The sequence below is a fragment of the Anomaloglossus baeobatrachus genome, chromosome 9 (genome assembly GCF_048569485.1).
Source record: "Anomaloglossus baeobatrachus isolate aAnoBae1 chromosome 9, aAnoBae1.hap1, whole genome shotgun sequence".
Classification (NCBI taxonomy): domain Eukaryota; kingdom Metazoa; phylum Chordata; class Amphibia; order Anura; family Aromobatidae; genus Anomaloglossus; species Anomaloglossus baeobatrachus.
This window is the reverse complement of record NC_134361.1, coordinates 18,375,024-18,402,305: the sequence shown is the minus strand read 5'-3', so window position 1 is coordinate 18,402,305 and position 27,282 is coordinate 18,375,024. Positions and strand designations below refer to the sequence as shown.

General features: G+C 45.4%; 2 protein-coding genes across 4 annotated transcripts in view; both read left to right on the top strand.

The window, feature by feature from the left end:
- Positions 1–18,808, top strand: part of LOC142250864 (class I histocompatibility antigen, Gogo-B*0101 alpha chain-like) — a 39,308-nt gene extending 20,500 nt beyond the window's left edge. The window contains exons 4-8 of one of the 2 annotated variants that reach the window (XM_075323140.1): positions 3,811–4,083; positions 7,422–7,523; positions 10,757–10,791; positions 11,904–11,949; positions 16,643–18,808. In XM_075323140.1, the coding sequence (XP_075179255.1) occupies positions 3,811–4,083; positions 7,422–7,523; positions 10,757–10,791; positions 11,904–11,949; positions 16,643–16,683 (497 nt within the window). In that variant the 3' untranslated portion in view covers positions 16,684–18,808. Of the gene's footprint in view, positions 1–3,810; positions 4,084–7,421; positions 7,524–10,756; positions 10,792–11,076; positions 11,430–11,903; positions 11,950–16,642 lie in introns of those variants that run through there. The other variant, XM_075323141.1, reaches the window with a different exon arrangement.
- The window catches only part of LOC142250862 (BOLA class I histocompatibility antigen, alpha chain BL3-7-like), a 343,542-nt gene that overhangs the window by 135,204 nt on the left and 181,056 nt on the right, over positions 1–27,282 (top strand). The window lies entirely within an intron of this gene.

Below are 27,282 nucleotides of genomic sequence, written 5' to 3'. Positions count from 1 at the left end.
TAACCCGCTCCCCGGCTTGGATATGGGCCGGAGGAGCCCTACTTTGCCCGCAGGCGCTGGCCCTGAGAAACTGGTGCCCTGGCGGTGGCGGTGTCTCTCTTCAATGGTTGGACGGTTGCCTTCGGTCGGGACTTGGTTGTTTGGAGACAGACGCCCCCTTCACTGACGGATTCGGCAAATTTACGGCGACTCCTAGCCTTGCCGGGGTCCGAGAGGCCCCTGCCCTGGTGCTGACTGTTCTTCGTATACTGCTCCAGACCGCCGGGCCTCTACCCGTCCGCGGTCCTTCCAGCAACCTCCGAGCAGTCCCCCTCTAGACTGTCACCGCCGCTTGCTGACCTTGCTGACACTGTCCAGGCACACAGCCACGGACCAACTTCAGGCTTTCTTACTGGCACTTTTACTCTTTACTTCTGCTTCACTTAGCTCCTCTACCACTTCCTTCTACTTTCACTTCCTAAACTCTAACTTAACTGTTCTCCTCACTCAAGCTCTGCCTGAGCTTAACTCTTACTCCTTCCACTTCCTCCTCCAAACTCTATCTTCTCCTCACTCTTCTTAACTCATCTTGCTTCCTCTCACTTTCTCTACCTTTTCTTATCTGCCTGGTTCTTCCCGCCTCCAGGGCTGTGAACTCCTTGGTGGGCGGAGCCAACCGCCTGGCCCACCCCCTGGTGTGAACATCAGCCCCTGGAGGAAGGCAACAAGGATTTTGGTAGCCTTGGTGTTCCTAACTGGGGTGTAGGGTGTGGTGGTGTCATGACCCCTGGCTTGCCCAGGGCGTCACATTTGAACCGGTCAAATTTTGTTTAAATGCGGATTGCGCATTTTCTGTTAGTACAATAAACCTCGTTTCAATTCAGAAATATTCCTCAGTCCATCAGTTATTAGATATATGAAACTGAAATAGCAAAAACCCAAATTGTTATAAAGAAAAAAGGTTAACATTAATAGGGGTGCCCAAACTTTTTCATATGACTGTAGGACTACCACAATGATAGACCCCTATTCTGGGCTGTCCTCCATTAGGTTGATTCAGACTTGAGTCTATACTGATTGGTATTTGGCTAGGTGCTACCAAGCTCTTTACATTTTTATTCTGCCTATAAATTATTCTCAGATTTTTTGGTAAATACTCAGCCAGAATGGGGTCACTCATAAAAATATAGCAATATTTGCTCATGAGAATTTGAATATTTTTAAAGGAGCTATAATATATATTATAAATGTTGTGACTAGATAATGTTTGTATTCACAATTATCAGTATTATCTCCCCATTTATTTTTCTTAAGTTTATTTTCAATTTTGAACAAAATCTTTTCGACAAATTTCTTTAGTCTTATTAAAGGCATCCTGGACCCGATTTCTTGGATAGCCTTTCTCTCTGAATCTGCACCTTAGGATGTCTGATTCAGCTAAAAAATCTGCATCCTCCATAATGTACCTGCAGAAAAGTAGTGACATGCACATTAATTCCACAGCGGAAAACCTGCGGGTAAATCCGCAGGTATAAAAAAACGCAGTGTGCGCACAGCAATTTTTAAAACCCATAGGTTTTGCTGGGGAATGACTTCAGCAAAGTTAGACACATTTTCTGCAGCAAATCGGCAGCGTGCACACATAGCCTTAAGGAGGAAGGAGTGTGAAGAAGAAGACAGTGGGTTTTTTTATGTTTGCTCCTGGTATTAGTACAGGACTTTCTAGTCTGACAGCGTCTGTGTGAATGTTGTGTAGATGTTTTTACTTCCCACTTTTCCTATTGGGCTGGCCACCTGTTACACTTTTCCTATTGGGCTGGCCACCTGTTACACTTTTGCTATTGGGCTGGCCACCTGTTACACTTTTGCTATTGGGCTGGCCACCTGTTACACTTTTCCTATTGGGCTGGCCACCTGTTACACTTTTGCTATTGGGCTGGCCACCTGTTACACTTTTCCTATTGGGCTGGCCACCTGTTACACTTTTCCTATTGGGCTGGCCACCTGTTACACTTTTCCTATTGGGCTGGCCACCTGTTACACTTTTCCTATTGGGCTGGCCACCTGTTACACTTTCCCTATTGGGCTGGCCACCTGTTACACTTTTCCTATTGGGCTGGCCACCTGTTACACTTTTAATATTGGGCTATCCACCTGTTACACTTTTCCTATTGGGCTGGCCACCTGTTACACTTTTCCTATTGGGCTGGCCACCTGTTACACTTTTCCTATTGGGCTGGCCACCTGTTACACTTTCCCTATTGGGCTGGCCACCTGTTACACTTTCCCTATTGGGCTGGCCACCTGTTACACTTTCCCTATTGGGCTGGCCACCTGTTACACTTTCCCTATTGGGCTGGCCACCTGTTACACTTTCCCTATTGGGCTGGCCACCTGTTACACTTTTCCTATTGGGCTGGCCACCTGTTACACTTTTCCTATTGGGCTGGCCACCTGTTACACTTTTCCTATTGGGCTGGCCACCTGTTACACTTTTCCTATTGGGCTGGCCACCTGTTACACTTTTCCTATTGGGCTGGCCACCTGCTACACTTTTCCTATTGGGCTGGCCACCTGTTACACTTTTCCTATTGGGCTGGCCACCTGTTACACTTTTCCTATTGGGCTGGCCACCTGTTACACTTTTCCTATTGGGCTGGCCACCTGTTACACTTTTCCTATTGGGCTGGCCACCGGTTACACTTTTCCTATTGGGCTGGCCACCTGTTACACTTTTCCTATTGGGCTGGCCACCGGTTACACTTTTCCTATTGGGCTGGCCACCTGTTACACTTTTCCTATTGGGCTGGCCACCTGTTACACTTTTCCTATTGGTCTGGCCACCTGTTACACTTTTCCTATTGGTTTGGCCACCTGTTACACTTTTCTCTTCTTGTTGTGTGCTGCCAGCTAGGAACAATGTCCAAATACCAAGGAAATTCTGCATATCACATCCGTTTCTATGTTGCAGATTCACTTACCTGCATTGTCCAGTTGCAGCAAGGTGTCTACCCTGACCTTGTAAGAGACAAGCCAGGAGGAGTTATCTGGTGTTATATATGGACTGCTGCAAGGGTTTGTGGGAGTTTTCCATATGTATAAAAGGTTGCAATTAACAGGAAACTGGGTGGATAATGTTTTCTGTTGAGTGGAGCTGCATCGGCCTATGTACCAGACTAATGCGATACTTCATATGGATTTTTTTTTGCCTGATGTTATTGTTCTTTTGCTGGAAAACAGATTTTGCTTTTAAAATAAACCCCTTTGGGAAAAATATTTGCATTTAACGGACTCTTAAAATCCCATGCTTCACATGCAATTCACATAAGAGATATTACCACCATGTTTTCTTTTATGAATTTACCTGTTCATAGCTAGGAAACATGTTGTATATATTATCTTCCAGCTGCTAGTTTTTAATTTTCAGCTGATAGGACGGTCGCACAGTTGCAGGGTAAATATGTGCATGTTCCTTCTGATATCCTGAGGCTGATAATATGCCTTCCATAGTTGGGTGAGATGCGCACACCCCAATGTTTATAATTTTACCTTGGAGTCGTCCTGTCTGCTGCTATCCTTTGAGGCTCAGGCCCTTATCCGGGGTTCCATCCTGTCAGAGACAAACTGTCCTAGCTATTTAATTAATTTTGTCACCTCGTCTTTTGTTAGTAGATGGAGGAATTCTAATTCTACCCTGAATAGGACTTATAGGTGCAGGAGAAAATGTAGAAATATCTATAACTTACAGCTATAGAAATATCATAAGGATTTCTGAATATTTTTATGACTGTTTTCATGACGGACTCCATTTCTCTTCTTCTTCCCTCTCAGTTCGGCCCCGGGTGAAGGTGTCCGGTCAGGAGAAAGGTGACACCATGAAGCTTCACTGCCAGGTGTACGGATTTCACCCCCGAGCTGTGGATGTGAGGTGGATAAAGAATGGGGAGGACGAGGTTCCCTCAAATGAGACCACACACGTCCTCCCCAATCCTGACGGCACCTATCAGATCAGGGTCAGCGCGGAAGTGACCCCCAAAGAGGGCGACAGATACTCCTGTTATGTGGATCACAGCAGCCTGGAGGAGCCGCTGAACATCGTGTGGGGTGAGTAGGGACCATACTGGGAGGATGATGGGAGCAAGACTTTGGAGTATGTCATTTCTTGGAAGAAAACTTGGCACTCAATTGCAAAGGAGTAATTCTTATTATTATAGATTGCTTACAACTATAATGAAAAGAATTTTATCTTTGCAATTCAGTACCAAGTTTTCTTACAAAAATTGTATGAGATAGGATCTTATTTGTGCACCAGAATCCGGAGTGTTGTGTTTTATCTATTCAATATATGGATTAAATCATGATGACTGGAGATCACAATTGTGACATGTAATTGTATGGTCATAGGCATCTTAATAATGGGAAACGCCAACCGAGCTGGAATGGTCACACTTGCACCTACAGAATGCACACAGCTCAGCTACATGCACACTACATGCACCTATAGATGCACACAGCTCTGCTACATGTACCTATACATTACATGCACCTATAGATGCACAGAGCTCTACTACATGTACCTATCCACTACATGCACCTATAGATGCACAGAGCTCTACTACATGTACCTATACACTACATGCACCTATAGATGCACACAGCTCTACTATATGTACCTATACACTACATGCACCTATAGATGCACATAGCTCTGCTACATGTACCTATACACTGCATGCACCTATAGATGCACACAGCTCTACTACATGTACCTATATACTACATGCACCTATAGCTGCACACAGCTCTACTACATGTACCTATACACTACGTGCACGTAAATCTGTTGTTGGAGTCTTTCTGTAATGTAAATATTATTGCTTCTACATGCATACTACATGCACCTATAAACACACACAGCTCTACTAAATGCACCTAGTCACACACAGCTCTGCTATATGCACACTACATGCACCTATAGACACACACAGCTCTACTACATTCACCTAAAGAGAAACACAGCTCTGCTACATGCACCCTAAATGCACATATAGACAAACACAAATCTGTTACATGCACACTACATATACATATAGACACACACAGCTCTGCTACATGCACATATAGACACACACAGCTGTACTACATGCACAAATAGACAAACACAACCTTGCTACATGCACAATACATATACATTTAAACATAAACATCTCTGTTACATGCACACTACATGCACATATAGACACACACAGCTCTACTACATGCACACTACATGCATTTGTAGACAAACACAACTCTGATATATGCACACTACATTCACATATAGACACACACAGCTCTGCTACATGCAGATTACATGGACCTATAGACACAGGTAGCTCTACTACATGCACTTATATACACACACAGCTTTACTACATGCACACAACATGCACCCATAGACACACACAGCCCTACTACATGCACACTACATGCACACTACATGCACATACACACACAGCCCTACAACAGTTACATTTCCTTACACATACTATACATTACGTCATGTTTCAGTTCCTGGTTGGTGCAGAGCAGGAGAGGAGCCACAGGGACCTGCAAGGAGGCTGTAGCAGTTGAACAGCTGCAGGACCTTTCCAGTCACTGGTCATGTTTGTTATCAGGCACATGATCAATAAAAAGACAGGGGGCACCTTTCCCCTCTTGCGATCTCCAACAGCAACAAGGAACAACAGACTGTCAGGCACATGATTAGTCACATGACCTCAAAGGTCCTAAATTTCCTCGGGCAGAAGGCCGTTCACCTGCTCAGCTGCTGCAGCCTCCAGGCCAGTAGCTTCTTTTCCTGCTTTGCACTGATCACATAGATCAGTACAGAGCATGAGGAGAGGGCAGCTCTCTGTGGGCGGCCGGGCCCCATACACCAGTCACATCAGTCAAGGCACAGGGTCACCGTATGCGCCGCAATGGCTAATGTCAGTGCAACGAAGACCTCTGTGCTCTAGCTTTAAAGGGCCAGCGGCCCAATTTGCAGTTCAGAACAGCCAGCCCAGCTAGCATTTGCCAGAGTAAGTTCTCCATCTTCTCCATTGCCTGTCTTGGAATATATTGGACAGATGACACTCCAATGTTTTGCACACACCGATAGACTTGTATCCGATATACGCTGCCTCTTGCAGAATGCAGCAATTATTTTCTAATGTCGAATCGGCATGACAAATAAAGTGCTGGTCGGTCCTGCCCCACTGTATAACATAGGAGCACATGCTAATAAAATAGGTAGTACCTGACTGTGTTATACGCCAGTGTGAGCGTATTATAAAGTGTCAACTTTTATGTTACTTTTACGTTTATATTGAATATATCAATATTTTCCCATCATTATTCCCAAGCAGCACGCTCGCTGTCTTTGGGTCATATTTGACTCAGAACTCTCCTTCATTCCCCATATACAATCACTCACTAGCACATGTCACCTGCATCTCAAAAACATCTCCAGAATCCGACCATTTCTTACTTTCGAAACTGCAAAAACCCCTTACTGTCGTTCTTATTCATTCCCGCCTGGATTACTGCAACTCTTTACTGATTGGTCTCCCTCGGACCAAACTCTCCCCTCTCCAATCCATCTTGAATGCAGCTGCCAGGGCCATATTCCTGTCCAGCCGCTTCACCGATTCCTCCACCTTGTGCCAGTCACTACACTGGCTACCTATCAGCTACAGAATACAATACAAACTCCTATCCCTCCCCCACAAAGCTCTCCACAGCTCTGCACCGCCATATATCTCATCCCTCATCTCTGTCTATCATCCTACCCGCCCCCTTCGTTCCGCAAATGATCTTAGACTAACCTCCTCCATAATACGAACCTCACATCTCCGTCTCCAAGACTTTTCTCGTGCCGCGCCAGTTTTCTGGAATGCACTACCCCAAAGGAAGCGACTAATATCCAGCCCCCAAGTTTTTAAGCGTACATTAAAAACACATCTCTTCAGACAAGCTTATCATAATAACTTACTAACCTAACTCTCCCCCGTCCCACCTTCTAAATGCTACTCGTAACCTTCTCTCTCCTATTTCTGTCCTCACATCCTACATACAACCAATAGCACGTAAGGGCACCCAAAAGGTTACTGTCTAAAGACCAGATCATTCATCTTTATATGTAACCAATTAACTAGCATAACGATGGCCAGCCAGATCTACAAGTGTGCTTCACCTCTTGTGTCCCCCTTTTTCCCCATAGATTGTAAGCTTTCGAGCAGGGCCCTCATTCCTACTGTAGCTGTTGAATTATGTACTATTTTGTTTTGTATTTGTCTATACAACCCCCCACCGGATTGAAAAGTGCTGCGGAATATGTTGGTGCTATATAAATAAACTTTATTATTAATATATGAATCTATGTGTAATTGTCATCTCAATATTTTTTCTTTTCCTCTAAGAACCAAACCATGTCTCCACCCTGGCTATAATCATTAGTGTGGCCGTCATCGTCATCATCATCGTTGTTGCTCTTATATTTGTTGGAGTCATTATCTTCAAAAGTAAGTGCCAGAAATATAATGAAAAGGTGATAATGGACAATACACTCCAATACAGAAGTATTCAAATCATTGCCTGTTCATGTCCCCTATCGGGACTGCAGAAGGGTAAAAAATAGTTTGTATTGGAGAAAAGAATAATTGAAAAACAACAATTTGCTCTCCTCCTCTTCCAGTTATGTGAATATAGAAGTGAAAAAGAAATGGCACCCTAAAACAATTAAATAAAAGTAATAGGTCATATTTGTAATTCCCATAATGGTACTGACCTGCAGAGAAAAGTTACCAGGAGACTAATAGGGCACAGTGCACACTGGAAACAACGCCAAAGATTCAGAGGAGAAATTGTTGAGTTTTTTTCCCCATTCCATGCCTTTTTTTCCCCTAATACCGTATTTTTCGGACCATAAGACGCACCCTGGTTTTAAAGGAGGAAAATAACTTTTAAGTAAAAAATTTGGTCATGACACACTGTTATGGGGTGAGGATCTGCTGCTGACACTGTTATGGGGGTAATGTCCCCAAATTCTCTACTAAGGTACCCCATCCTGGTAATGATCCTTCTGCCTTGTATATTATCCCCATCCTTGTATATTTGTCCACCATCCTGGTATAGCCCCCTGTGGCACACATAAAAACATAAACGGTAATACTCACCTTTCCTCACTCCACGCAGCATCGCTCGTCTTCCTGTCTGTGCCAGCAGCAGTGCCGCTGACCTGTGTGGAGCCGTGCGCACAGCAATTACATCATTGCTGTGCACATCACTCTCCAAACACATCAGCGGGCTGGCAGACAGGAGGACATCGCGATGCTAAAGGGAATGGTGACCGGTGAGTATACTTATTCACTGGCCTCCGCGCTGATGATGATACGCAGGGGGAAGTGAATACAGCCGCACATGAACACTCCAGGCTGTAGGAGCCAGGGATGATCACGTGGACTGGCTGTTAGTATGCACGCACCCCCCTCCCATCATCCCGCCCACCTCTCAGCGCCGGCTTCAGGGCTGAGAGATGATGGGCGTCGGGATGCAGTGCATATGAAATGAGGGTAATGAGCGGGCCCATGTGGTCACGGTAGGTGCTGCTACCCCCTGCTGCCTCTGATGACCCACTCCACCACCACCGCACCCCCCTTCCCCGCAGCTATCAGCCCCCAGAGTCACTATTACAGGTGGGCCCCCGTCACTCCAATCTGTCACTGCCTTTACTCCGAGCCTGTTTTCACCTTAAGCGGGCTTTACACGCATCGACATCACTAACGAGATGTCGTCGGGGTCATGAAATTCGTGACACACATCTGTGCCGCCCCCGTGCTGCTTGACCCGGCCCTTCTGTGGGTTGCTCGAGGGTCTCCGGATCCGTTGGTCTCGCAGACACACCGAATAAAAAGGGGGACGTAGTTGTACGGGCTGGGCTGTATTAAGTTCGTGACGCCACGCAGGGTGTGTGGTGAAGTGGGACACCACCGCTGCTATTGTGGGGCACCCGGGGGGAGATGTAGTGGCAGCTGGATGTTAACGCCTCCGTGGGTATGGATGATTGCCCCAGTGTCTTTGTGCAGGGTGTAGCGATGGCAAGGGCCGGTGCGCCCGGAAGTGCGGGGGGGGGGGGGTTGGTTGGTTTCTCACAGTAAATGAATCACACGAGTCTTTTGGTAAACCAAGGTGCTGGTAGCTGGCCGCCTGCATTCAGGTCCCCCACCCGGGCTGGTGGTCACTGTCCTTTTCCTCTGCACTTGTTTTGTGTATGGTGGACTGCCTGGTCTGCAACTCAGGAGTCCGCTCCCGGCTGGATGTGGCCTAAGGAGCTATGCCCACAGACGCTGGCCCGTGGGATCCTTATGGGCCCTGGCGGTGGCCTTATCCCTATCGGTGGGCTGTTGTCTTCTTTTAGGGACTTTAAGTGGGACAGGACCTATAATCCTGCCCTCAATCGGTTAATTAGCTAGTCCGCTGGTTTCGGTTCTGGCTTCAGGGTCCGAATACCCCCTCTGTGCTACGGTTTCCGGGTCAGTTCTCCGTGTCTGTACCGGCGGGCTACAACCCTGTCCAGGTCCACCTCGGATCTGCTGAGCCGTCTTCCCGTCTCCTGCTGGCTGAGACCACCGTCTGCCACCTAGCCAAGGTACCAGGGCTCCAACCCTGGCACCGTTCAATTTGAGCTTCTCATCCTGCTGGGACTACACCTAGCCCCAGCTCCACTCCTCTCAACTTGATATGTATAATGTGGACCGGCAAGGTATGGGTGGGGTCGGGTTCACAAACGAAAGACTACTAACAAATAAAGAAATAATGTTTGGAACACCATTCTAAGTCTGAACTGGGTGCAAAAACCTAAAAAAACTTCACTAAATGGAGAGATAAGGTATGCACACCAGTGACTATGCAAGGGGAATACATTTAATAGCAGTAACTGCGGTGTGAATACTGGCCTGAAAAATACAATAGCTGCATGCAAAAAATGGAAAAATGAGAGTGGAATCTGCATAACTGCCATGACTTAGAATGGTGTTCCAAATGTTATTTCTTTATTTGTTAGTAGTCTTTCGTTTGTGAACCCGACCCCACCCATACCTTGCCGGTCCACATTATACATATGCCTGGGTCTCAGCTTCCCATACACGGTGAGTTTATTAACTGCATGAGAGGACATACATTAGCTAGGGACCCCAAAAATAAGAGAATACCATGAAGAGGTTTTGGGGCTCTGTTGCATTGATCAATTCAATAGCTAAATTTCTCTTTATTCATATGTTCATGGCAGTAATGCAGGTTCCATTGTCATTTTCTCATTTTTGCATATAGCTATTGTATTTTTCAGGCCAGTATTCACACAGCAGTTTCTGCTATTACATGTATTCCCCTTGCATAGTCACTGTTGTGCATACCTTCTCTCCATATAGTGATGTTATTTTTAGGTTTTTGCACCCTGTTCAGACTTAGAATGGTGTTCCAAACGTTATTTCTTTACATGTATAGCACAGACACAGCACACCTAGAACACACGCACACACACACATATGCACTTACACCACGTGTTTTGCACACATGTGTGAAGGAGGCCTTAAGGGAATTTCAAGTGCAGAAAAAATGAAACAAATAAAGCTCTGACTGATGTAAAGATCCCTAATAAAAAAGCCATCAGATTCATTACTTTATAAAATGTGTCCGCTACAATCTTGTGGCAGAGAAGGTTTTCCAGTGTTCATTTTATCTTCTCTTCTTTTTTCAGAAAGGAGAAAAAAATTTGTTCGGTCCAACAGTAAAGTAAGTAATTCTGCTATGGCCCTGAAATCAGCCATTCATCTATAAGTAAGAGGTTATAGATATTTAGTGTTGGGCTCCTTTAAAAATGCTTAAGGATGTAGTGGACCTTTGTTGCAGACTGATTTCCTATTAAGGAAGGCAGAACATCACTGGTGTACAGAGCAGCTTAAAGGGGGTTATTAAAGGTATTAATGACTTATACAAAGGTTTAAAGGTCAGGTGTCCACACCAGGTTGAGGTCTGATATCGAGCTCCATATTGATCACCTGCTATTTGTTCCGACAGCTGATTGTCGGGAGTGCTGAGTTTTGGACCCCAACAATATGATTTTGACAACCTTTCCTATGGATTTATCATCAAAACCTATACCCAGACAACTACTTTACACGGAGACAACAAGAGGCTACTGCTGTCTGATAATCCACTATCGCTGTCTGATTATCCACCACCGCTGTCTGATTATCCACCACCGCTGTCTGATTATCCACCACCGCTGTCTGATTATCCACCACCGCTGTCTGATTATCCACCACCGCTGTCTGATTATCCACCACCGCTGTCTGATTATCCACCACCGCTGTCTGATTATCCACCACCGCTGTCTGATTATCCACCACCGCTGTCTGATTATCCACCACCGCTGTCTGATTATCCACCACCGCTGTCTGATTATCCACTAGCGCTGTCTGATTATCCACTACCGCTGTCTGATTATCCACTATCACTGTCTGATTATCCACTATCACTGTCTGATTATCCACTATCACTGTCTGATTATCCACTATCACTGTCTGATTATCCACTATCGCTGTCTGATTATCCACTATCACTGTCTGATTATCCACTATCACTGTCTGATTATCCACTATCACTGTCTGATTATCCACTATCACTGTCTGATTATCCACTATCACTGTCTGATTATCCACTATCACTGTCTGATTATCCACTATCACTGTCTTATTATCCACTATCACTGTCTGATTATCCACTAGCTCTGTCTTATTATCCAGAATTAATGATGCCAAATTAAGGGAGAAGCAATATAATTTTAAATGCGGCTGTTTTGCCCGTGTACAATATGTAATATAACCCTTTTCATATTTTCACAGCATCAGACACATCTTCTGTCTCAAATGATTCAGTCATTGCCTCTTTGTAAGTATCGATTCGGTATTTTCCTTGTTAGTGAACAACACATTGCTCTGCTAAGACTCTCACAGATCATGAGATGGAAGGGGTATGCGCACACTTTTACCATTTGGTGCTGAAATTTTGACACCATTTTTGCATTTCTAGGCAGGAAAAATGCAGCAGTAAATTGTTCTTTTTTTGCATTTTGTAGCTGATTTTTCCCATTCATTAGTATGAGTGAAATCTTCAGCAAAAAAGGCTGTTTATTTAAATCTGCACCAAATCTGGAAGAAGAAAATACTCAATGGGTGCAGGAGACTTCAGGATTCTCATTGGATTTGCTGCAAATCTGCACTCAAAAATGCAATACAAATGCAATAAAAATGCAACATGTGCACATAGCCTTATTGTTCAATCTCCAGGTATTTTCTTGTTTTATTTTTGTGTGCAGAGAACGGCATATTGGCTTATGTTCTGTCCTTCCTACACGGGCCATGATGAGTGTGAAGTTTGACAGGCAGCTAAACCTTCATCTACCATAGCTCAATAAGGAGACTGTTGTTTGAAGTCTGTACGTTTGGTGAAACTTGGAACAATGAGATACAGTGCTGGCCAAAAGTATTGGCACCCCTGCAATTCTGTCAGATAATACTCAGTTTCTTCCTGAAAATGATTGCAATCACACATTTTTTGGTATTATCTTCATTTATTTTGCTTGCAATGAAAAAACACAAAAGAGAATGAAACAAAAATCAAATCATTGATCATTTCACACAAAACTCCAAAAAAGGGCCAGACAAAAGTATTGGCACCCTTAGCCTAATATTTGGTTGCACAACCTTTAGCCAAAATAACTGCGAACAACCGCTTCCGGTAACCATCAGTGAGTTTCTTACAATGCTCTGCAGGAATTTTAGACCATTCTTCTTTGGCAAACTGCTCCAGGTCCCTGAGATTTGAAGGGTGCCTTCTCCAAACTGCCATTTTGAGATCTCTCCACAGGTGCTCTATGGGGTTCAGGTCTGGACTCATTGCTGGCCACTTTAGTAGTCTCCAGTGCTTTCTCTCAAACCATTTTCTAGTGCTTTTTGAAGTGTGTTTTGGGTCATTGTCCTGCTGGAAGACCCATGACCTCTGAGAGAGACCCAGCTTTCTCACACTGGGCCCTACATTATGCTGCAAAATTTGTTGGTAGTCTTCAGACTTCATAATGCCATGCACACAGTCAAGCAGTCCAGTGCCAGAGGCAGCAAAGCAACCCCAAAACATCAGGGAACCTCCGCCATGTTTCACTGTAGGGACAGTGTTCTTTTCTTTAAATGCCTCTTTTTTTTCCCTGTAAACTCTATGTTGATGGCTTTTCCCAAAAAGCTCTACTTTTGTCTCATCTGACCAGAGAAAATTCTTCCAAAACGTTTTAGGCTTTCTCATGTAAGTTTTGCAAACTCCAGCCTGGCTTTTTTATGTCTCGGGGTAAGAAGTGGGGTCTTCCTGGGTATCCTACCATACAGTCCCTTTACATTCAGACGTCGACGGATAGTACGGGGTGACACTGTTGTACCCTCGGACTGCAGGGCAGCTTGAACTTGTTTGGATGTTAGTCGAGGTTCTTTATCCACCCTCCGCACAATCTTGCGTTGAAATCTCTCGTCAATTTTTCTTTTCCTTCCACATCTAGGGAGGTTAGCCACAGTGCCATGGGCTTTAATCTTCTTCATGACACTGCGCACCGTAGACACAGGAACTTTCAGGCCTTTGGAGATGGACTTGTAGCCTTGAGATTGCTCATACTTCCTCACAATTTGGAGTCTCAAGTCCTCAGACAGTTCTTTGGTCTTCTTTCTTTTCTCCATGCTCAATGCAGTGCACACAGGGACACAGGACAGAGGCTGAGGCAACTTTAATCCATGTCACCTGCTGCAAGTGTGATTTATTATTGCCAGCACCTGTTAGGTGCCACAGGTAAGTTACAGGTGCTGTTATTACACAAATTACAAAAGCATCACATAATTTTTCAAACAGTGCTAATACTTTTGTCCACCCCCTTTATGTTTGGTGTAGAATTATATCCAATTTGGCTTTTTGACATTTTTTTTTTTTACATTGAAGACAAATTAAATGAAGATAATAATACCAAAGAATTTGTGATTGCAATCATTTTCAGTAAGAAACTGAGTATTCTCTGACAGAATTGCAGGGGTTCCAGCACTGTATGTACAAATCAGCACGTGTATAATACAACAGCTTGAATCTTGTTTAGTAAATGCAGCTACCTAAACATAGCGAGAGTCCAGAGCTTCAGATGGCAGCAAGACACAGACTTCCTTACCAATGATGCGATCACAAAGGGAATAAGATGGAGAATATCCTCAGAATGTGAGTCATAAGAAAATGGAGACTTTCTACCCAGAATGCACCGCAAAGGGGATGAGAAAAGAGGCATGAAAAAACAAGAATAATGCTGATAAAAAGTTTGGTCACTAGAGGGAGCTAAAGTACAGCCCAGTAAAGAAACTATAGATGTACAGCAAACCAGACAAATGAAAAACACAGAATGAATTCACTAGAGGTGTAAAATGCTCGGTGGTGATCCATTGTCCCCTCTTATTGCATATTTGTCCCACTGAATAGATCTGGTTTTAAGGAACATAATACCAGATCACCCTTCAATTTACTATTACTATAAGTTATGACTTGATGCAGCACCGTTAGGGGTTAATTATTATTTCTATAAACTGAGTGTTAAGAATTATATAGAACAGAATTACATATCATTTCCCAATAAACGTTCAGTCTTCGGTGTTTTCTGTAAATCGTAATAACAGTGTAATAAAAGTCAGGCTGCTTTGTTTTGAGATCTACGCTGTGGGCTGCACTAAAAGAGGCTGCGCCCTGCTCCGGCCAATGTCACCTACCGGCTTTAGTGTGGGAGAGCGTTAACATCCTGTGACTCTCGCTCCTGTTCTGAAGACGGCAGCGGGACACAGAAGTGATTAGGGCAGCCCGCAGCGCAGACCTCGGGTGGTCCGTGCTGTCGGCAAATATCATCTAATACAGAGATTTAGAAACACAATTACCGTATTTTCAAATTATAAGGCGCACTTTTCCTCCCAAAAATTCTGGAAAAAAGTGAGGGGTGCGTTTTATAATCTGAATGCAGCTTACCGGGATGGTGGAGACTGATCACAAGAGACCGGGGAAATGCTGCAACGGCTGTGCAGGGGCTGTAGTGGCTAGTGTGGGGTCTGCGGCGGATGGTACTGGAGAGGCTGTGCGGGGTCTGCAGCGGCTGTGCGGGGTCTGCACGGGGTCTCTGGCGACTGGGGCTGCTGTGCGAGGTCTCTGACGGCTTGGGCTGCTGTGCGGGGTCTCCGGCGGCTGGACTGGCGCTGCGAGTCAGGTGGTAAGGGCTTCAAATAAGACCGCCCGGAGTCGGCGCATGCGCAGATGCGCTCTCAGCTCAAGCTCTCATCTGCGCAGGCGCCGCCTCCGGTTAATTGAAACCTCTCCACCAGACTTCAGGAAAATGGCGCCCAGAGGTGGCACTTGCTTAGATGAGATCTCGGCTTGCCATTGAGCCTAGAGCTCAATCTGCGCTGCATCCGGGCGCCATTTCTTTGAAGCCCTCACCACCCGCAGCTGCTGCAGCAGCTGCCCCAGCACGAGCCTCCGCCGCAGCCCCAGTCTCTGCTGCTGCACCAGCCCAACCAACAGTTTCTGTGATACCCACCGCCCCTGCCGCCTGTGACTCCTCCACCACCGCTACTGCCCCCTCCAGTAAGACACCAGCGGATTACAAGAGTGACCCCATTTTTTTTCACCTTTTTTGTTCTGAATTTGGGGTGCATCTTATAATCCGGTGCGTCTTATAAAACGAAAAATACAGTATAATCCAGAGTCCGTAATGTTTTTCTTTAAAAAGTGGAGTTACGCTTTAATTCATGACTATTTTCTGACTGAGATTAGGTCTAAAGCGGAAGCTATTCTCCATGCGGAGACTGACGCACCATTCCAGCATGTCAGTGGTGAGATGACTTTAAGCCACAATGCTCCTCTGGCAAATATACAAAGCTCTCTTCAGTGAGGAAGGAGACAAACTCTAGTGCCACCTATTGTAAGTAGGAATCCTAAAAGTCAAGTGACCCTTTAACGAGCCTTGTCATATGACTTAAGATTGAAGCCAGATCAGAACCTCAATTTTTCCTTAGAGGAGCATTGCGGCTTAAAGTCTCCTCACCACTGCCATGCTGGAATAGTATGTCAGTCTCAACAAGGACACTAGCTTCCCCTTTAGACCCAGTCTTAGCCTCTCATACAGCCAGATCAGATCTCATAATTTACACTGACAAGGGACAACCATTCTGAAACACCGTGTTTGCGAAATGAGGTTCTGATATGGCATAAATCCTTAGTCATATGACAAGGCTCATTAAAGAGTCACTTTGACGTTTAGGATTGCTACCTCCAATAGGTGGCACCAGAGTTCATCTACTTCCTCCCTGAAGAGACAATTTCCATGACTGAAATGACAAATTCCTGACTGATGTCTCCCAGGAGCGGCGCCTCTCGTTTCTCGGTACATTTGGTGTATTGCAGCTCTGCCCCATTCATGTAAATACTGGGATACCAGAAGTAGGCATGGACTCAGGGGACGCTGTACCTAGAACCTTCACCATTACAATTCTTCTGATTTTGGTTATATCTTTTGTCTTTGTAGATGAAGGAAATGTCAGAAGCTACAAATGTCCAGCACCGTGAGCTGTAGAGATCCGTGTTTTCCTACCTCCAGATCTTCATTTATTTCATGCTTTGTAATTACATAGAAATGTAGGATGTAAAGAAACCTGAAGTCTGTAAGATCCACGGATCAGTTACCTTACACGAGAAGACCTTTCTGTGGAGCTCCTCTTGGAGCCATCACTCTTGGAGATACTATGCGGAGCCAACATCTGTATGATAAGGAAACGCCAGTTCACTCTATGCCCCCACACAGGATCCATGCTCCCAGGACGTACATAAAAATCATGAGGCCCTATAGCAGAAGTCCTGGCTGGGCCTCCCACAAACAATAAATAAGTAATACTCAGCAGGGTCACAGAAGAGTCTATCTCACTAATTTGCAGCCCTTAAAAAGTAATTTTGCTCCTATTGTTTCCCCACATTAAGTTTCTTCTTTCAAGTATGATGGCAACAAAAGTGCCCCTTAACCACAGTATGATCGCCCCACAGTGAACTCCTGCACAGTACCCTCCACATATGCAGTATGATGACCCTACATTATACCCCTGAAAACTATGATGCCCCCACAGAAACCCCAGCACAGTATGATTTTCACACAATGATGTTCCCCACATAGCCCCCCACACAGTATAATCGTAGCGCCCCTGAGCCACTCAGGGCACTACTAGGAACTGCATCCTCACCAGGATGCAGGGCCTACTCCCTGGGACATGGAACACCAGTGCCAGCATCACCTAAACACACCAAAATCCCAGTTACCACTCCACACCAGGGGTCACTGCTAGTTGGACACAAGGGGATGTCCACCTAGAGGGTGGAGCCAGACCAGAGGGAAGCAGACAGCCTGGTGGGAGGGGACTGCATGTAGACTAGTGATTGGTGATCCGGTTCCTATGGCTCCATTCACCAAAAAGACCCGGATTTTTCAGCTCGTTTTCGGCTCCTTACTAAATATGAGGTGAACACATATTTAAGATTATAGTAATGCCGCCAAAGCCCCGCCCACCCGTGGCCTAACCCCGCCCACTTACAAGCGGCCAATTAGATTGCTGAGTAGGCGGAGTTTAGCCGCGGTTGGGCGGGGTTTTGACGGCGAAAAGAGCCGTTTAGATATTTTAGCGGCTCACACTGGTGATTCGGCTCCTGTCGTTCACAGCAGGGAGCCGGATCTTTGTGTCGGATCGTCCGCGACCGACACATCACTAATGCAGACAGTAGTAGTGAGTGAAAGAGGAAAGAGGTGCCTAGAGCTGAGTCGTATAAACGATGGCCCAGGGGCACAGGAGAGTGGTCACCAGGGCAGGTACACCCGTGTACCGCTGGGACCAGAGCACGCACGAGGCACAGGGCCCTAGGTCAGGCAACAGTTTCATACGGCCTGGCAAATACCTGCATAGTGACTTTCATGCACCTCGCTGACCTACAGATCCGGGGGCATGAAGAGGGGCTAACCACGGAGCCAAAAATCATCTGATTCATTGAGATATATAGGAGACTTTTCTAGGCATACTCTGATTTAGTCAAATGTCATTGTGCAGGAGGAGGAGGTGAGCTGTGACATCACCTATTGTGAATGGTGGACTCTGTTATTATAGACCCCTCTATTTATAACATGTATGGTCCCTATAAACAGAAGTATATGACTAATCTGTCTAAAGCATATTCTATGTATTTTTTTGTTGCTGACACTTTGTATTCATCACCAGCTGTTTCTGGGGATCTGTCAGGGTTTTTACATTATTCCGGTTTGTGCACTTTGTCTTTATATATTGTAGATGGTGACTGCTGGCTTATTATTTATTATTATATATTTTTTATAGCGTTTTTCTCTGATTGGTGCGGGAAGTACAGGTTTCCAGGTGCTAAATAAATCTCCATCGTCCCTCTCTAACTATCTAACTACAGATTGTTGGGTTGTGACAGCGCGTAATGTGCACACAGTCATGATTCCCCTGTATGGAGCCTATGGGACCACAAGTATGTAAATGAGGAGAGGACGAGAAATACAGGACGGTGCTGACAGTGTGCACAATGTATACGGTCACGACTCCACAATTTGCAGTTTACAGTCCTGAGACATCACACATCAATTGTTATAGAAGTTCTTATTTATGAATATTTAAAAATAAAATGTTTACAAGTTGCCGACGTCTCCGGACTCATTTCTTTATCATCTGTTTTCTAATAAGTTTAGTTGATATTTTGAGGGTGCGTCGTTATTACTTTTATTGTCTCTCCTTGCGGTATCTGTGATGCCTCATTTTGCACGGGGCCGGCGTGTCTCATATTAACCCTATGCAAGCTTCGATTCCTCCGCACACCCGCCCTACGCCCGCTATTGCAGTTTTGTTAGGGAAGATCATAAGTAGCCGATTGAGACATTTTACAACAGTCTTGCAGATGTGTACAATGAAGAAAGTGAAAAAGGGAAATCAGCTCATCCAGTCCTGAACTCCTTCAGTGATAAAGACTTGTGCTGGGAGCCGCCCTGGTCAGGACACATGATATATTTATGATCGCTGTTCTTCTTCCTCTTCTCGTACACATGATATATGCAGACCCCAAACCTACACAGTTCAGCTATGTGCCTTAAAGGAAATTTGTCAGCAGTTTTTGCTACCTCATCTGAGAGCAGCATAATGTAGGCAAAGGGATCCTGAATCCAACCATGTGTCACTTAGATTACTGGGTGCAGCTGTTCTGATACAATCAGAATTTTCAGATTTAGCAATCCAGCAGAGCTGAGAGAGCTGACCCCGCCCACACCAGGCTCTGTATAGAGATTGTACATTGACAGTGAGGTGTTCATCACATCAGGGGGCATGCTGAACTGACATGTGCATGACATTGTAGTCTGAGCAATGATAAGGGTCCTGCTGCTTAAACAAACATAGCAAATAGACAACAGTTGGAACCTTGACAAGACAGGCATCCCTGAATTCTCTATGTTAACTCTTGCAGCATGATGTAATCAGATTACATAGCAAAAACTTGCTGACAGAGTCCCTTTAATCATGGTGTAAGGGTAACTGAGACTATTCTATAGTATATCCATAAACTGACATGATAAATAATTGAAAACAAATCTAGGAAGAAAATCCTTTGAATGATCGCATAGCGACATTCTGATCTTATGGTAATTAATGAGATTAATACCAGCGTGTAGAAAGAAGATCTACCAAATAGATAATATATAACTCAGCAGGGTAGAATTAATATAGTTAAAACTTTAGCTTTTAGTAATATTCAATTAAAAAGGTACCCAATGACAAAAAAAACAAAACTACACATGCAGAGGTGGCTAAACACACAGGTGCCACGGTGGGCGGCTGTGACAATAGCCATCCAACATCAAATCTTGCCAGTAGGCCCACAAGTCATATCAAACCATACTAACCATAGTGTTACGCCCAGGGATAGGGGTACTCAGTTCCGGGCAGTCTACGTTCTGGGGATGTCACGGTGGTGGCCATTTCCCGCTTCCGTGTCCTGGGCCCGTTTTGTAATGGGGGATATTTAAAGGGGAGTTGTGAATAAGTTATTTGTGACGCCACTTGCGGTGTTGCGGCTAAGTGTAGGGAGCCGCCACTGCAGTGTCTCTATTGGGGCTGATGGTATGAGCAGCTAGTATGGTAGTCCCTCCGCAAGTAGGGTATTACTCCAGCGGGTGTATGGTGCAGTGGGCATCTGAAGAAGGTAGTCCACACAAGTATTCAGTGCAACTGGTTTACTCACTGCTGGTAGATGTTGACTGGTTGCCCGAAGCCGGCTGGTTTTGTCTCCAGGTCCCCTTCGTCCCAGAGCCAGTTTGGTTCTCTGGTACCTTCTTCCCCTGCACCTGTGTCTGGTAAGTGGGTCCCCGTGGTATAGAACACTGGAGGTCCCCGTCCGGTGGTTTGTCCACTTCTGTCCGCGTGACACTAGCTTGAAACCTGTGGGGTTGGAGTCTCTGGTCCTATCCCCGGTTCTCCCTTTGCTACTGAGTCTTTGGATTCTTTAGGGTCAGCGAGGTCCTTGATGGTCCCCTTTGCTGTACAGGTGTTAACAGGTCGGCTTGAAGCTCTTTCCTGTCCTAGGGTCCTGCACCCCGTCGGTGCGTAGTTCTGGGAGTACTCCACCGTACTCCACTGGCAACCACTTCTCCTGGGTACCAGGTCACCGTCAACCGGTGTCAGGAGGTCACTTCACTTCCACCTTCACACTCCTGGTGTCTGACACTTTCAACAGTCTCTGCGGTTCTGACTACTGTCTTCCCGACTACTCTCCACAGTCTGCCCATCCCACCTGGTCAACTAGTGAACTGGACTGGCTCCACCTCTAGGCGGCCATCCATTGGTCCCACCCTACTTAAATACCATTGTATGGGGGATTGTTGGGGAAATCTGGGATTTCCTGGGTTTTTGTTGGTATTGGCACTGGGGTTCTGTGTACCTAAGGGGGTAGGCCCTGCATCCTTGTGGGGATGCAGAACCTTGTAGCACCCTGATGTTTTCAGGGGCGCTACAATAGCATGGTCCGATAGGAAAAAGAAAGTGACTGCAAAAAACAACCACAATTAAAGGAACAGTCTCACCCAAACCAAGGAGTCATTAGTCGTCAGGGAGAGATTCACGGGAAGCGGGGGGGGGGGGGGGGGGTTGTCGGAGCAGACAAAGCTGTCACATTCTTCCAGGTTCCCTATTAGCAGTCACTCATCGTGTCTCTCCTTCCTGATGCGTGTCTACACAAAGTGTGTCATCAGGGGATCCTGAGTATGAGGTATGATGAGACCATGTCCACATGGGGACTCCGGATCATGTGCACTGCACATCCATCCTCTGCCAGCTGCCATGAACAGTGAGGTATGTGCAGCGTTGCTGCGTATTCATTAGCATGTTAGTACACCCACAGGGACGTGCTACCATGCTATGTGGGCCGGCTAGCTAAGGGGAGAAATGCCAGGGGACTAGACCCCGCACTCATTAGCATATGATATAAGATCTTTAGAAATACTTTTTCTGCAGAACCATGGGACCTGAAGTCCATTCTACACTCCCCACTGGCCAAGGTTGAAGGTCATATAAGAAACTCGGTTATACTCCGAGACACCATGTTGGCCTGGAGATTGGTTAGACGGAAATTGGGACTTCCATGGAAGGTATCAAAATACCTAAATCCCTGGGCGTCACCAAACTTTCCCCAGGGGAGAGAGAATAAACTATTCCTCAAATGGAAAGAGAAGGGCATTAGGAGAATGATAGATGTCATGAATGTGGAAGAGAGAAGATGGATGACAGGCCGGGAAGTGCTTGATAAATACAATCTCAACGGCTTCCACATCATTCAGTACGAACAATTGAAGCATGGAATAATGAGAGAGCTTGGTGAGATTGGAAGGGAACTGAACAAGAGCATGACTGACGAGCTTATGGAATGTAGTGTAGCAAATGTAAATGTTTCTCGAATATACCAAACATTTAGAGGTGTGCTAATATCCAGGGAAGATAGTCGTACACTTCTAGCATGGGAAAAACAACTGAAAGGACGAGAAGTGGTGGAGATCATACTGAAAGGATGGGTCCAGATGAGGAAACAAGTCACTAACAAGAGCTGGAGAGACACCCAATTTAGGATATTACACAGGGCTGTTTTGGGCTTCAACATACCGGGCAGAGTGGCACGGTGTCCTAAGTGCCACAAAGAAAAAACAGACATGCTGCATGGTTTGTGGGAATGCAGGTCAATAAAGAGGTTTTAGAATCAAGTCAGAGCTTTAGTTCAGACAACATGGAGAATTTCCTGCAAACCAGAGTTAATGGTGTGGATCTTCCATTTTTTTGAGGGTGGAGTCAGAGGGGGATTGAACACTCAGGACAAAAAGACATTTGCAATCATACATGACATAGCCATGATAGCTAAAAGATGCATCCTAAGGCACTGGATACAGGAGGAGATACCATCCACTGGGGAAGTCATTGGTGAACTACATAATCTTTTGAGGCTGGAGAAATTAGAAACAGAAAGGGACAAGGAGAATATGACAACCAAGTTTTTTGGGAGGTGGAAAGCTTTTATAGAAGTTTATTTCAAACAGGAAGACATAAATCATTTAGTGACACCTTTCAGACATACGGAGTGGTACCTCCTAAATGAAATCCAGGATAGTTTGGGAAAGCTGAGGATTATTTAGCGGGGACCCAGGTGAAGGACAAAGGCGAGATGGTATGACATCATCAAGGCACGGCATCGACATTAGAAATATTAAAGAATGGCACAGGGGTTCAGGGGTTTGTTTCATGTATGTTACGTTCGGATTTTCTAATTCTAATTTACTATTTGTCAATGTAATCTGAAATGTGATTTGAGATAGAGAGGGGATTTTACCCCTTTCTTTGGTGTGTATTGACAGCTGAATTCTTGTCTTTTGTAAATCATACTACTTTTGATACGATATTGAATAGAATCTGTAAAATCAATAAAAATTGTTTGGAAAAAAAAAAGAAATACTTTTTCTATAGATCTCTTTATCTATGCTAGTGTATACATGGACGGTTAGGCAGGGATTAGCAATATTCACCCAGAACTGCTCGTGGTCCAGGTGCATATTGCACCTGACAGGTTCCCTTTAACTAACATTAAATCATTAGATACCACATACTTTGATTACAGGAGTCTTCACAACGGAAAGGTGATTTTAAAAAAAAAAGTTTTATTCTGCTCTGCATCTACTATTACATCAGGGTCTATTTTGGCATCCAAAGACAGGCCGGAGCGGAGACCCACCGAGCCGATGTGCATAATGGTCACAATCAAGCCAAACTCAAATTTATGTTCAGATTTAGTTTATTTTCTGCTGATCTTCTGTAGATTAACAGTCTTATTACATCTTACTGTAGATGTAACAATCGCCCATTCAGAGCCCGGCCCTGCCCTTCTAGACGGCGACGCTCATTAATTATCTTTGCCCTGTTTCATTTTCGGCTTCTTCCTGGTGAATTTGTTATTCATTGTTACATAAGATACAAGATGGAGAAGATGCTCGTCCTCTCGCTGACACTTCTGACTGTATCTGGAGTGTATTCCGGTGAGTGTATATGTCGCTACCAGGAATATGGGGTACTTGGTTCCTGGCAGTGTACGTCTGGGGAACGTCACTCTTCTGGCCGTTGCCCAGTTCCGTGCCCTGGGCACTTTTTGTAATGGGGATATATTTACAGGGGATTAGAGTAATGTTCATACGTGACGCCACTTGAGTGTACGGCTATACATAGATGGAGCCGCCGCTGCAGAATGTCACTACTGGGGCTGGTGGTAATTGCAGCCTGGATGGTAGGCCCTCCGCATGCAGGGCCGGGCCCCAGAGGATGGGTGATGTGATGGGCGTCGGAAGAAGGTTGCCCACACAGAGGTATAGTGCAACTGGTTTTTATTCACTGCTGGTTGGTATAACAGGTTACCTCAGGCCGGCTGTTTTTGCCTCCAGGTCCCCTTCGTCCCAGTGCCAGTTCAGTACTCTGGTACCTTCTTCCCCAGCACCTGTCTCTGGTAAATGGGTTGAATACGGTATATCCAAGATACTGTTGAATACGGTATACGAAATACGGGTAAAAACTATAACAAGAAAATTATTAGTCAGTACAGTGTTAATATGAGAATGTAGGTGAAAGGTCACTGCAGCTGCAAAACAGAGAGAATCTTATCTATACAAGCAAGGCAGGGATGACACTAAGGTACAATGCATTTACTACAGAATCTTCCAGCTAAAATTCTATCACTAACACATGTAATTTGATTTGCTCACCAGATTACACTAGGCAGGGTGTGAATGTACAGAGAAGTGAATCAGCAGGTCCTTTCCTAACAAATCCAAAGAGAAAATGGCTGCAGGCTTCTACTCGGCTCAGAAGCGGCGTGTTGTGAATGTTAGTTATGTTTTAGGCTGCTGGGAGGCTCCCTCTGGTGGCCAGGAATGGTTTGGACAGAGACCAGGTGTGTTGTGCAGTGGGTGTTTCCTTTGCTAACTCTCTGCTTATTTAAGTCCTGGTCTGATTGCAGGCTGTTGCCGGATGTCAGTTGTTCTTTGTATCTCCAGCCTGCTTAATCCTGCTCTACACCACATCTACTCCAGATAAGTGCTTGCTCTTTATTTATTGTCTGGTTCTTTTGCTTATCTGGGTTTGTCATTTGTTGTGGTTGGTTTCAGTTTATTTCCTTCCAGGGATTTTCCCCCTCAGTGGATTGTTGAGGAACTCCCTGCAGTTCTGTGTGGAGTGTAGCTCCTTTGGGTCCATGTGTTTGTGGCTTGTTGAATTTCTTATAATTCTTGTTTTCTGTTCATTGGTATGACAAGGGCACCTGGTATAGGACGGAGTTCAGATCAAGCGATCTGAGGGCCTTTTTGTACTATCAGGAAGTTGGTATTTTGCAGGGTTTTTCTCTGGCCACCATCAGTCCCTTTCCTGTCCTTTCCTATTTTAGTCAGCGGGGGCCTCACCTTTTGCTAATCCTGTCATCTACCTGTGTATTGTGTTTTTCCTATATCACCACAGTCTTTGAATGTGGGGGGCGGTGTAGTTTTCTCGGCTATTTCGCCTGATCTGCGGTTGGCACTGGCGGAATTTCAGGGGGATAAACCTGAGAGATGTCCTACAGGGAAACTGTTTGTCCCAGACCAATGGAGAGACCGAGTTGTCTCTGAGGTTCATTGCTCTGTTTTGGCGGGTCACCCTGGCATTTTTGGTACTCGGGATCTTGTGAGACGTTCTTTTTGGTGGCCTTCCCTGTCCCGAGATGTCCGTCATTTTGTGCAGTCGTGTGGAGTTTGTTCTAGGTCCAAGCCCTGTTGTTCACGTTCTAGTGGGCTATTATTGCCTTTGCCTGTACCTAAGAAACCTTGGACGCACATCTCTATGGATTTTATTTCAGAGCTTCCCGTCTCTCAGAAAATGACTGTGATTTGGGTGATCTGTGACAGATTCTCCAAGATGGTCCACTTGGCTCCCCTATCTAAGTTGCCGTCTTCATCAGAGTTGGTGCCTTTGTTTTTGCAACATGTTGTTCGTTTGCATGGTATTCCCGAAAACATTGTTTCTGACAGAGGGGTGCAGTTTGTATCCAGGTTTTGGAGGATTTTTTGCTCCAAATTAGGTGTTCAGCTGTCTTTCTCCTCGGTGTTTCATCCTCAGACCAACGGTCAGACTGAAAGGGCTAACCAGACCCTGAAGACCTATCTACGGTGTTTTGTTTCTGCGGATCAGGATGACTGGGTTTCGTTTTTGCCTTTGGCTGAATTTTCCCTTAACAATAGAGCTAGCTCTACTACGTTGGCGTCCCCCTTTTTCTGCAATTTTGGGTATCACCCTAGGTTCCTCTCAGGGCAGCTTGAGGCGTCTGACTGTCCGGGGGTGGATTCGATGGTCAACAGAATGCAGCAGATTTGGGGGCAGGTAGTGGATAAATTGTTTCAGTCCCAAGAAACTGCCCAAAAGTTTGCCAACCGGTGTCGGACTGTTGGTCCCCGGTTTACAGTAGGGGACATGGTGTGGTTGTCCTCTAAAAATATTCCTATGAGAGTTCCGTCTCCTAAATTTAAGCCCAGATTTATTGGACCTTATAAGATTTCGGAGATTATTAATCCTGTATCTTTCCGTTTGACTCTGCCTGCGTCATTTAAGATTCACAATGTCTTCCATAAATCCTTGTTGAAGAAACATGTGGAGCCGGCAGTTCCTGCAGCAGCGCCACCTGACCCTGTTTTGGTACAAGGGGATCTGGAGTATGAGGTTGAAAAAATTCTGGATTCCCGTCGCAGTAGGCGTCAGCTTCAGTACCTTGTGAAATGGAAGGGTTATGGGCAGGAGGATAACTCTTGGGTTGTGGCTTCTGACATTCATGCGGACAGGTTGGTTCGCGCCTTCCATCATGCTCATCCCGAGCGACCCGGTGGCGTGGGTGAGGGTTCGGTGACCCCTCCTCAAGGGGGGGTACTGTTGTGAATGTTAGTTATGTTTTGGCTGCTGGAAGGCTCCCTCTGGTGGCCAGGAATGGTTTGGACAGAGACCAGGTGTGTTGTGCAGTGGGTGTTTCCTTTGCTAACTCTCTGCTTATTTAAGTCCTGGTCTGATTGCAGGCTGTTGCCGGATGTCAGTTGTTCTTTGTATCTCCAGCCTGCTTAATCCTGCTCTACACCACATCTACTCCAGATAAGTGCTTGCTCTTTATTTATTGTCTGGTTCTTTTGCTTATCTGGGTTTGTCATTTGTTGTGGTTGGTTTCAGTTTATTTCCTTCCAGGGATTTTCCCCCTCAGTGGATTGTTGAGGAACTCCCTGCAGTTCTGTGTGGAGTGTAGCTCCTTTGGGTCCATGTGTTTGTGGCTTGTTGAATTTCTTATAATTCTTGTTTTCTGTTCATTGGTATGACAAGGGCACCTGGTATAGGACGGAGTTCAGATCAAGCGATCTGAGGGCCTTTTTGTACTATCAGGAAGTTGGTATTTTGCAGGGTTTTTCTCTGGCCACCATCAGTCCCTTTCCTGTCCTTTCCTATTTTAGTCAGCGGGGGCCTCACCTTTTGCTAATCCTGTCATCTACCTGTGTATTGTGTTTTTCCTATATCACCACAGTCTTTGAATGTGGGG